Below are 12,066 nucleotides of genomic sequence, written 5' to 3'. Positions count from 1 at the left end.
AAAAAACAAAAAAAAAACTATACCTCACCAAAAAACCCCCCAAAACCCCACCCCCCAAAAACCTAAAAAAACCTAACCCCCCCCACCCCACCCCACCCCCCACCCCACCCCACCCCACCCCCCTAAAAAAAAACCTACCCCCCCCCCCACACCCCCCAAAAACCTAAAAAAAATCTAAAAAAAAACTAAACACCCACCCCCACCCAAAAACCTAAACCCCCACCCCCTCGGCAAAAAAAAAAAAAAAAAAAAAAAAAAATTTAGGGTGGGTGATGTGGGGGGAGGGGGGGTTTAGATTTTTGGTGGTGGTGGATGTTTAAGGGTTTTTTTTTTGTAGTGGGTTTTTTGTGTAGTGGGTTTTTTTAGGTTATTGGACACTTGTCACTCTATAAATTCTTCTTACACTTCTTACAATTAGAATCCTTTGTATTTGATCATAATCCAAAAAATAATAAATAAATAAATAAACCATACTGAGTCACTAGACCAAATACGCCTGCCCGACCCGACCCTGCCACACTAAAATCTGGGCCAAGGGGGAGGCGGGAACCTTTTAGGAAGTACGGAAATCATCTGAAAATATTAAAATAGGACTGTGAAGCTATATACCTTGCAGCACACGTTACATACGCCCTAATCATGGCGAACATTCGAGTCTGCGCGAGGTTCAGGCCTGCGATTCTACAAGACGACGGTGAGGTTTTACACTTCGCACGCTCCGATTCTCGAAGTTTCACTCTCCAGGTTGCTAATCAACTTATTCGCTTCAATCGTTCTCCGTGATTATGTAATATGCACTTCATTTCTGTAATTTTCGTTACATTTGCAGGATGAGAATGATGAACATCATACGTTTAGCTTCGATAAGGTGTTCTACAAAGATTCCGAACAAGCCGATGTCTACGAGTTTTTAGCTAGTCATCTTGTTAGAGGTGCCATTTGCTGATTTCTCTACTTTACTCAACTGTGATTTTTTCTAATTTAACGGCATTTTAGTTCAATTTTTCACTAATTTATGATAGTCTTAATAGCTAAAGCTTCACGTTCCTATTAGATCTCGTAATGTATGATAGTTTAACGGTAATTAGAGCTAAATATTCGTTTTCGTTGTAGGCTTCTTAATATGTTATAGTTTATCGGTAGTTGAAGCCAAAACACACGTGTTCGTTCTAGATCTCTTAATATATGATAGTTTAATGGTAATTGAAGCTAAATCTCCGTGTTCGTTCTGGATCTCTTAATATATGATAGTTTAATGGTAATTGAAGCTAAATCTTCGTGTCCTTTCTAGATCTGTTAATATGTGATAATTTAACGTTAGTTGAAGCTAAATCTCCGTGTTCGTTCTAGATCTCTTAATATGTGATAGTTTAACGTAATTGAAGCTAAATCTTCGTGTTCGTTCTAGACCTCTTAATATATGATAGTTTAACGGTAATTGAAGCTAAATCTCCGTGTTCGTTGCAGACCTCATAATATGTGATAATTTAACGTTAGTTGAAGCTAAATCTCCGTGTTCGTTCTAGATCTCTTAATATGTGATAGTTTAACGTAATTGAAGCTAAATCTTCGTGTTCGTTCTAGACCTCTTAATATATGATAGTTTAACGGTAATTGAAGCTAAATCTCCGTGTTCGTTGCAGACCTCATAATATGTGATAGTTTAACGGTAATTAAAGCTAAATCTCCGTGTTCGTTGCAGACCTCTTAATATGTGATAGTTTAACGGTAATTGAAGCTGAATCTCTGTGTTCGTTGTAGACCTCTTAATATGTGATAGTTTAACTGGAATTGAAGCTAAATCTACGTGTTACTTGTAATTTTTCATTTGTGGCTATTTGAGTGAGGTTTTCATCATAATAGTCCGTCTGAGTGTTCAATTTTGTGTAACAGATGTTGTTAAAGGAATTAATGGCACAATCATCACATACGGAGAGGTATGTATCGCATCTAATCTAGTAAGTTAGTTATGTGCATTGGAGACAGATGATAAATTGAAATACCTTGTTATTATTAGCAATGAAGTTTGTTATTTGGTTATTGCTATTATTATTTGTTCGATCCATAATGATTTTGATTGTGATAGATAGAAAGTATATGTGTGTGTGTTGTCGTGAATATAAGTGTGTGTGTGTGCAGAAAGTTTGATTGTATGTAAAGTGCACATGGTCACTGTAATTCAAGAACATACGAATTACATATATTTTCGATTGTAATCTTTAAAGAACATACGAATTACATTGTGTTGGCGTGAATATAAGTGTGTGTTTGCAGAAAGTTTGATTGTATGCAAAGTGCACATGGTCACTGTAATTCAAGAACTTACGAATTACATATATTTTCGATTGTATTTAAATGACATACGCATTACATTGTTTGGCCATCTATTTATACGAATTGGAACGACACCAATAAGGGACACGCCTTTCCGTTGGATTGTCTCCTAATAACCGGACAAATTAATTTAATAACTGCCTAACTTATGTTTTGTTACCAATGTGACACAATTACATAATAATTAAATGCAAAGTATAGGTTTAATCCTCTGACATTATTGACCATGATATACGGACTTAAAACTCGCTCTAATTTAAGCAAAAATGGACTCTAGCAGTTCCCTTTGAAAAGTTTATCTAGTAGTCACTTTAGTATTTCATTGCTTAATAATTAATATCATGAAGACATGAGGACTTTAATCTTTCTGCATTACTTTAAAATGTTGTACAATGTGTTTGGAAGAAATAGATGTAGAATCAAACTGATGAATTATCATATGCACTTTAACAGACAGGAGCAGGGAAGACCTATACAATGGAGGTAATTAATGTGCATTATAGAAACATAAAATATTTTTCAAAAATAATTGCTTATATGAGTTGACAGGGAGCCAACATAATGGAAACCGAAAACTACAAGAAAGGATTACTACCTAGAGTGGTAGATGAACTCTTTGAGGTTATAAGCTTGTGTGGTGAAGCAACTGCTTACAAAATCAAACTGTCAATGGTACGAGAAAACTCTTTTCTTGACATTTGGATTGGAATTTGTTGTAGTTTCAAACAAGTTTAACTCGCTATTGTGACAAACAGGTGGAGATTTATATGGAGAGAGTAAGGTTAGCCACTGCTAACTAACTAACTGATTGTTTGTTTCTACTCCTAAGCAAGTACCTCCTAATTATAATGCATAGATGATAGATCATCTTACTGTATTTTTATAACTGAAATTGGGCCAGGGACCTTTTGGATTTATCAAAGGACAATATACAGATCGAAGAGCATGAAGAGCATGGAATGTTGTTGTGTGGTTCAACAGAAGTAAGTTTCCATATGGACTCCTTTTAGTCTTGTTACATCATATTGATACACATTGCTAGTAGAACTTCATGATGGTATCAATCAAGAGGATTTACAGTTCCCTTTTATCATTATGAATACAACCAAACTTAATGACTTATGGTTTTGATATATTATTATTAACTCACCACTGCCGTTAATGCTTCAAGATCAGTTACTGATCTACCCTTTTTACAGATCTTGATATCAGATGGTGAAGAAGCATTAAAACTCCTATCTGTAAGATCATAAAATTTTCTACCCTAATGCATGCTAAATTACTAGAGTATCTAAGAAAACTAAATCTTAACATTGGAAAATGCAGAGCGGGATAGCAAACAGAGCAGTTGGAGAGTCTAGTTAGTATTCGTCTTTTATGACTCTCCAGTTCCAAGTTCATGTATAGGTGGCCGACATATTTATGTTACTTGTTTGCAAACTCATGTAGAAACGAACAAGGCGAGCAGTAGAAGTCATTGCATCTACATATTTACTGTTGAGAAAGAAGTAGCAAACGAGAAAAGGGTGAGCACAGGAAAGCTTGTTCTTGTAGATTTGACAGGATCTGAGACGACGGATGCAGACGGTAGAGCTCTTGAAGAAGCAAAAACCATTAAAAAATCACTTTCTGCACTTGAAAATATGATTGATGCTTTGATCTCCGGTCAAGAAAATCACATCTCCTTTCGAGATTCAAAGATTACTAGGATCCTACAGGCCACTCTTGTAAGTACTAGGATGATAACTAAATTTCTGATCAGAATGCTTTAGGAGGTAGTATCAAGTATGTATGTTTAAATTGCCACCTCTAGCTTAGCTTCATCACATCATGCTTCTCGTATTATTTTGCGTTTCTATTACTTGTTTAGGGAGGAAGCTTCCAGACTGCATTACTTTGTTGTTGCTCACCAGGCCTTTGTCATTTTCCAAAGACTCTATGCACTCTACTGTTTGGAGCAAGGTATGTCACTTATTGCAATGTTTTCATAACCGGGCACACTGCTGCTTTGCACGGTTGGGCCACCTGGCCGGTTTAGGCAGCTGGCGGTTGAACCGGGTTTGAATGTATATAACTTTTTCAGAGTATGAAAATAAAATGCTTTCCGATTCCTCTAATCTCCTTTTTTCAAAAAAAAAAAAAAAAAAAAGGATTCTCATTATTTTTGTTTGTTTTTTTTTAAGAAAACAATATGTTTATTTTACATTTTAAATAACAAACATAACAACATAACTGTATAAAGCTTTCAATTTAATATAACATTTAAGTTTTATGTAATACTTAAATATGTTTAGAAATAGTTATGATGTCATCTTGTTCTTGAGTCTGATGACCGATGAATCAATATCCTTTTTTAATTCTTGTTTATTTACTTCTTGTTATGGTTTCTCAAGAATAAAGGCATTATCAGCTTTTAATGAAGCAATGTCCTCAATGAAAGAAACAACAGAAAAGCTTGTTTACACTACTGCTGAGGTTAGTACTATTTTATACCATGTGTGTATGTAAGTCGTAAAGTGTATATGTATATAGATTATGGTATTAGTAAGGTAATATTGCAATGTTTTTGGGATGGCAGCTGTTGAGAGAGAACCAGAGGCTGAAGCAAATTATGAGGGAGATGTATGAGGAAGTGATGCATGTGAACAAGAAAATGGTAGTGGATTGTGAGGAGATTTTGCACTTGATCAAGAAACATCAAGAAACTCCAGGCCAGATTTAGAACATCAGAAGATTATAATTTCCGCTTGGTAGTCTGCTTCTTTGTTCTAGCCTGCGCCGTCTTTTTACTATATTAGCTGTGTCGTTTTCATCTTGAGGGATCACAACTCACAAACGGTGGATGATATCACATGTGGCTTACTGAATGTGTGCATTTTGGTGAAGAAACTATTTAGTTGAAAATGTTTGTGTGATCTTGAATACAAAACATCATCTCTCCATTGTTCAAATATATGAACAGATGCAGGGTCAAACGAAAGAATTCTCTCTCATATGCATTTTAACAGACATGAGCGCCAGCGGGTTGTGTTTGTAGGTTGTTGGATCAAATACGATGCATAATTTTTCTTTTTGCATATTAATAAAGTTATAAATTTATAACAAAAGATACACATGAATATAGAATAGTCACGTTTAAGCTATACATGTTGATGTTAATTTATTTTTTTTAAACTTTGGTATAAATACCCAAATATTTTTAACATATGACATAAAAACACATCTAAAAAATAATAATAAAAAAGGTTAAACATGTCAACCCAACAAATCAAGTCAAACAGAACAAGTTTACCTAAATGTGTTCGCTTGTTTGACCTAATCTAATTCTGTTAACTTTTAAATTTTATGTTAGGTTCATGTCATGTCATAAATGCACACCTTAAAATGATATAAATGTTGTATGCTATAAAAGGTGGGTGGTGTATGAATTTCTGGCACAATTGTAATACTATTACCTTTTAACGGTAATAAATGATAAATGAGACTAGGCAACACAATATTACGAGTAGAGCAACTAGTACAATAATTGTACCGAATAAATCTCATCAACAGCCAATGAAATAACTAATTTAGGTAATTTTGGTAGGCCTTGAACAAGCATGTGGGAGGTATGTTCTCACTCACTTCAGTCGTAGTTTCATAGACATGGCCGGGCATGTGCTTGTTTGACTTTTAACTGTTTTGCTTCAATTTATTTATGACTTGAATATATTTTTATATATAAAAATTTTATAATAATAACTTTAAAAACTTAAGATGAGCGGATTAGTCAAGATTTACTAGATTTGCACCTCTTTGAGGACATGGTCGAGGACATAACTTCGTTGAGACGTAGGATTAAGGTTAAGGACTTTTAGGAGTTTAGCCTGGTTTTTGGTTCAGGTTCTTGTCTTATGAGTTTAATTTTTCACTTTCTATGAGGTGTGATATAGCTTTCACCTATTTCCGGGGTCGTAGTTTTACTAATAAATACTTATTTATTTGTGTTTATTTTTATTATTTTTCTTTACATCTTTTTTTAGTAGTTGTGTGCTTATATATATTTTTCCAGAAGCTTATGTCTTGGTTATGGTTTTTAGAGGCGGGGTGTCATTGGTCGCAACCTCTTTATCCACTAGGATAGAGGTAAAGTTTGCCTATATCCTACCCTCCTCAGACCCTATCAATAGTTTCGCTATATGTAGGATTATACTGGGTATGATTGTTGCTGTTTCAATTTATTTGCTACACGTTAAAACAAAAATTGAAGATTCAGTTACGAAGTCTCGTAGACATGGACATGTGCTTGTTTGACTTTCCTTCACCTCACTACTTGCGATGCTTTAATAAAATACACAAAAGGCTTTATGTACATGTGAGTTGTGACACAAGGTTTCAATCGGGATTTGTATTTTTCTAAAGATGTTTTAGATTCGAACAGTGAGGTTCAAAAAGGTGCGGGTTTTGATAGGTGTTTTAAATTTAAATAGAGGTGCAAACGAGTTACAATCGATTGGCTCGTTAAAAGCTCAAATCGATCCACAAACCTATAATAAGTCTTGTTTAATAAACGAGCCCGAACATTAAATTCACTTATCGAGCTCGAGCTGGCTTACGAGCATACAAGCGTACAATTGATATAAATTTTTTAAATTATTTTGAATTACAAGCATAAACAAGCCTACAATTGATATATATTTGTTAAATTATTTTGAATATATTTTTATATATAAAAATATTATAATAATAACTTTAAAAAACTATATGATGTTACGTGTAAAGATTGAAATTTAAAATATAAATAAAATAGATTAAAATGTAGTACATAAATTAATTGATAAATAAAACGAGCCAAGCTCGAGCCTAACTATGCTCGAGCTAGCTCAACACGGCTCGTTTACGCTCCACTGTATAGTTTTTAAACAATCAATCAAGTAAATGAAGACAAAGAAATAGGAATAATAACGACTTAACAAAGGTATATATCAAACATGTTGGGTACTAGATCAAATGTTTCCTACTGACTAAACATCATTAATGTTGATAAAAATACACATATAGATCATCATAATTAAAATGTAGAAACATCTTAGATTAAAAATAACCATTGTTAATGTTTTAATCCAACTATGAAAACTATTATAATAATGGTATACAAAATTCCTTATTTTAAAAACAACTTCTAAATCTGTCATTCATGTTCTTCTTCTTCATCACCACCACCTATGCCCTCCAAGAGACAAAATACATTGCACACATCTTTAAATAAGAATTGATTTGTTGACTTTGACCATTTCTTTAAAAAATTCCCTGATATTTTTTTAAATATTGAGTGGTTCAGCCTCCAATTCCCTCACTTTATCTTGCCCTGAAACCAAAACATATTAATTTAGTAACTTAACAACCAACTTCAGTTTAGAAATGAAGTAATGGTAGAATATAATTGAGATAATATAGAACATACTTGATCTTTCTGCAACCCCCAAAAGGCGCCTTTGCAACATAGATGCAAGGAAGAGGAAAGCGGAGCACATTCCAAACATCACAGTGATCGGGAATGCATCAACCTTCGAAGAAATTATTAAAATAAATACGATTAATACTGACTGGCTCAATTGTATATGTTGATGGGTTGAATCGGTGAATCTAAAAACGACCCATATACTTATTCGTGTCAAAGACATTAATGCTAAGTCGTGTACCCCACACATGACACGTGTAACCTATTAATCTAAATGAGTTAAACGGGTTGTAAACAAGTTAAACACATTAAATAGATCATAAACGGATTGGCGGGTTGACCTGTTTAATTAAACATGAGAACCCAAGCACGGCCCGTTTAGTTAAACGAGTTAACCGGAATACGACCTATTTAATACAATTAGAAATGACAACTGAAAACTTGCTTATTGTCATGTTTCGGGTCGGGTCAGTAACTACCACCACTAACATGCGCATATACAGAAAGAGAGAATACTCACGTTGTAAAGCACGATGCACACAAAAATGTTGAGGGGAATTCGGAAAAAGTTCATAATTGTGCTTCTAGCCTCTTCTGGAATGTATTGAGACCTCATTTTCATTATAGATGGCCAAAATAAACCAACACAAGCCTCAAATACACAGAATCCAAGCAGCTGGATACACCCTGCAAACTTTATGCTTCCACCCTTCTCTTTAGAAGGAGCCACCAAAAACTGTTCAAAAAACAAACAAATATATTCATATATATTCATTTTCTAAAATCTATTTTTATTAATTTATATATATATATATATACACAGAGAGAGAGAGAGAGAGAGACCGCTTAACGTACAAGACCACCTTATCGTGCGATGCGTACACGAGCATCTCAACCGCACATCTGATCTAATCTAGGCCTTCAATTTAACGCGGTGGCATAATAGTAATTAATTTTGCATAATTACGCATGGGTTGGGTTAGCCCTAATTACGCACGTTAGCGTACCATCGCACATTAAGTGCCTTTTGTATTTAAACCTTTCACTATATATATATGTGGATAATACAGTTATGCAATCATATTCAAGACATTAATTGTTTATAAACTCAGAAAAAAAAAACAAACAAATAAAATGTTGGCAGGTCAACCCAACCCACTTTGACCCACAATAAAATGACCCATTTTGACATGTCCCCGACCCGCTTAATCAGCCCTTTTCCCTACCTCTAGTAACATAAATTAAGATTAACAGGAGAGAGTGTGCCACATACACTTGTGATGACAGGAAGCAAGAGAGATGCAGAAGAGATGACAAAAACGATTTGCATGTAGCTTTCAACTTTAACTGACGCGCGGGCCAAAAGCCGAGAAGCCAAAGAACTTCCCAACATGGATGATAGCATGAAAATTGAGAAAATAAAACCATGTGGAATATCTTCACCATTCGGGCTCAAAGCAGGAGTCCACAAAAACACAAAAGTGTACATGGAACCTTCAAATAAGGATTGAATCGCACCCAATAATGCTATCTTTTCATCTGATTTCACAAAAAAAATATATATATAATCAATATTATATTAAAAAATTAACTAATTTAAAATAGATAATATATGTATATATATATGTGTGTGTGTGTATAGGGTGAGGATCCTGAGAGAACCACAAGTTATTTAAGAACTTGAGAGAACCACTATCAGCCAAGTAATTTTTTTTTTATTTTTTTTCAACGTTTTTTTTATTAAAAAGTTATTATTGTAAAAATAGAAAAAAAAACAAAAAAAAATATGTAGATTGATGATATACACATTTGTAGCATGCAAATGTACACATGTGTAAATACATACATATATGGTTTACAATGTACGTGTATGTAACCCACTGATCTACACATATTTTTTTTCAAATTTTCTTTTATTCGGGTAATGATTAATAATAAATAACTAGAAGTAGAAAAAATCTTTAAAAAATTGCTTGGTTGATAGTGGTTCTCTCGGTTCGCAAATCTCCGTTTGGTTCTAGTTTGATCCCAATCCTCTCTGTGTGTGTAGAGAGAGAGAGAGATATATATATACATACCAGACGCAATTGCTACAGCAGCTCCCCTGAATTGGGTCAATAAATCTTTGCTTTCTGACGGGTCACCGTAATTTTCGGTCCAAGAAGCTAGAATGATAGCCATGCCAATGGCAAGAAAGATGGAAGCTGCATCAAAAGGAGCCACTGGCCCCATAGCCAACGAACCGACTAACAGATTCCCAAATAAACCAGCCAATATAGCAACGAGCCCGTTTCCAAGAAATATCGCCTTCGAGAATGTTATTGATAGCCATTGTTGCTCAAAACCCCTCTACAATATAACATTAGGATCAAAAACATTGTTAAATAATATCACCTCATACCATAAATCTTTTATTATAAACTGATAATTTTAATTATTATGAAACCAATTACCAAAATATTTTATCTGAATTTAAAGTTTTGATAAACAGATTCAACTTGTTTTCTGAAACAATCACTTTTATAAATCCATCTGTTTTGAACAAATTTCACAAACTTTTTTCGTTTTTTTCTTCACAAAACTGCATTTTTTTGGTAATTTTATGTGTTATTTCAATGATTGTATCTGCATTTTTTTTTCTAAACACGATCTTTTACTATCGATTTTGTTACAGCTTATTAATAGATTCGGATTATTCAATTATTAAATTAATCAATTTCAAAACACACATCCAAACGTCACTCACCTTGTTGTGTTCAGCAACAAGCCATGACTCAAAAGCCGAAAACAGAAGCGAAGTGGCAATCCCTCCCAAGATTCGTCCCACCATCAGAATTCTGTACTCAGGTGAATGCTTCGTGATGCAACTCAAAATGTAAGTTATGCAGTACGTAACCGAAGCCCTTTTCCGACCACTGAATTTTAAAACAGCACGTCTCAAGTCAAATTCACCATAACAATTACATAAACTTGAAAAAAAAAAGACAGTGAAACTTTGAAGGGAAATGCAAAATTACTGTTTATCGGCTAATGATCCAACAATTGTCCCAAACAGCATGGAAGATCCGAATCCAGCAATAAACAGCTGCCCAATCTCTCCTTTACCGAAACCGTACGTTGTGTAAAGGTAGTACACATAAGGTCCCTGCAGCCAATCACCAGCTACAACCACCATAGAATTTGCACAAATAAGCTCAACATTTTCCAAAAATATCACATTAATAATCATTTTAAAATACCCTCATCAATTCAACCGGTGCACAAACCGGTTGTTTTCTAATTTTTGCTTTAGCTGGTTATTGATTTAACCGGCTATTACTTTAACTGGTTTGGTTATTCACTTCAACCTGTTCGGTTAATAACCGGTTATTTTCAAAAAATATTATTCGCAATTAACCAGTACATCAGTTAAAAACCAGTTAAAAATAACCGGTTAGTTTTAAAAGATCCCTAACCAATTACTGACCTACGGTTAAAAACATCCACTAATCGGTTACTCCTCAATCAACTATTAACCAGTTACGGTTTCAGTTAATAACCGGTTATTTTGTGCACATCTACCTACACATTATAAATCAAAAAAACGCATCAAACTATCACACTCAACAAAATCAACCCAGATCTTGAACAACCCAGATCTAAAAAAGCTATAAACTTTATCAACATTCACAACAAATCTTGAACAACCCAGATCCAATTCATCATAATAACCCTCAAATCACAAGAATCAACACAAATCAAAAACAATTGACAACAACCCATTACAGATAACATGAAGATAAATGTAGCACCAAACAAAAGTAAAAAAATTTACCCATCATGAGAGAGTAGACAAGGAGGTAATTGTTCTTGAAAGAATTGAAAGCAGAGGAAGTATTGATCCGATCTTTGTTATTCTTGCTGAGCTCCATTGTTGCGACAACAACAGCAAGACCCCCAAACACTATCAAGTAAAAAAGCTCCATTGTTGTTGATTCTGATCTCAAAATGGATTAAGATTTCGATCTCGATCTGGGTATTTTGGGAGAGTGTGAATGGAAAAAGGGTAGACCAGAAAGCAGAGAGAGATCTTTACAGAAATCTCTGTTTGAAGTGTGATGGAAGAGTGGATAGATAGATATATATATTTATATGTATATTGACACTCTGTATGGGGGATCCAAATCTAAAAGCCCCTCAGCCAAAGGGTGTCGGTGAAGGGTATGTATGTGATCTACATTATTTTTTTGTTTCCTTGAATAAGTACAAAATACTGAAATAGTAAACGCGTTTATGTTCTAAAAACAAACATT

At 34.2% G+C, this 12,066-nt stretch overlaps 2 protein-coding genes across 2 annotated transcripts; one reads left to right on the top strand and one right to left on the bottom strand.

The window, feature by feature from the left end:
- Window positions 1-559: 559 nt before the first annotated feature.
- Window positions 560-5,411, top strand: LOC110936946 (kinesin-like protein KIN-1). The gene is made up of 13 exons (XM_022179353.2): window positions 560-744; window positions 830-932; window positions 1,894-1,937; window positions 2,788-2,817; window positions 2,884-3,006; window positions 3,090-3,115; window positions 3,236-3,317; window positions 3,534-3,575; window positions 3,661-3,694; window positions 3,784-4,061; window positions 4,205-4,296; window positions 4,728-4,809; window positions 4,913-5,411. Exons 1-13 carry the CDS (start codon window positions 640-642, stop codon window positions 5,054-5,056), a joined length of 1,185 nt encoding a protein of 394 aa, XP_022035045.1. The 5' UTR covers window positions 560-639; the 3' UTR covers window positions 5,057-5,411.
- A 1,885-nt stretch (window positions 5,412-7,296) lies between these two features.
- On the bottom strand, window positions 7,297-12,000 carry LOC110936947 (molybdate-anion transporter). The gene is made up of 8 exons (XM_022179354.2): window positions 11,589-12,000; window positions 10,792-10,936; window positions 10,521-10,689; window positions 9,853-10,123; window positions 9,048-9,313; window positions 8,295-8,510; window positions 7,778-7,880; window positions 7,297-7,681 (listed from the first exon to the last, which is right to left on the bottom strand). Exons 1-8 carry the CDS (start codon window positions 11,737-11,739, stop codon window positions 7,635-7,637), a joined length of 1,368 nt encoding a protein of 455 aa, XP_022035046.1. The 5' UTR covers window positions 11,740-12,000; the 3' UTR covers window positions 7,297-7,634.
- Between the last annotated feature and the right edge of the window lie 66 nt (window positions 12,001-12,066).

This window comes from Helianthus annuus, chromosome 2 (genome assembly GCF_002127325.2).
Source record: "Helianthus annuus cultivar XRQ/B chromosome 2, HanXRQr2.0-SUNRISE, whole genome shotgun sequence".
Classification (NCBI taxonomy): domain Eukaryota; kingdom Viridiplantae; phylum Streptophyta; class Magnoliopsida; order Asterales; family Asteraceae; genus Helianthus; species Helianthus annuus.
The sequence above is the reverse complement of the archived record's forward strand: the minus strand, read 5'-3'. Positions and strand labels throughout refer to the sequence as shown.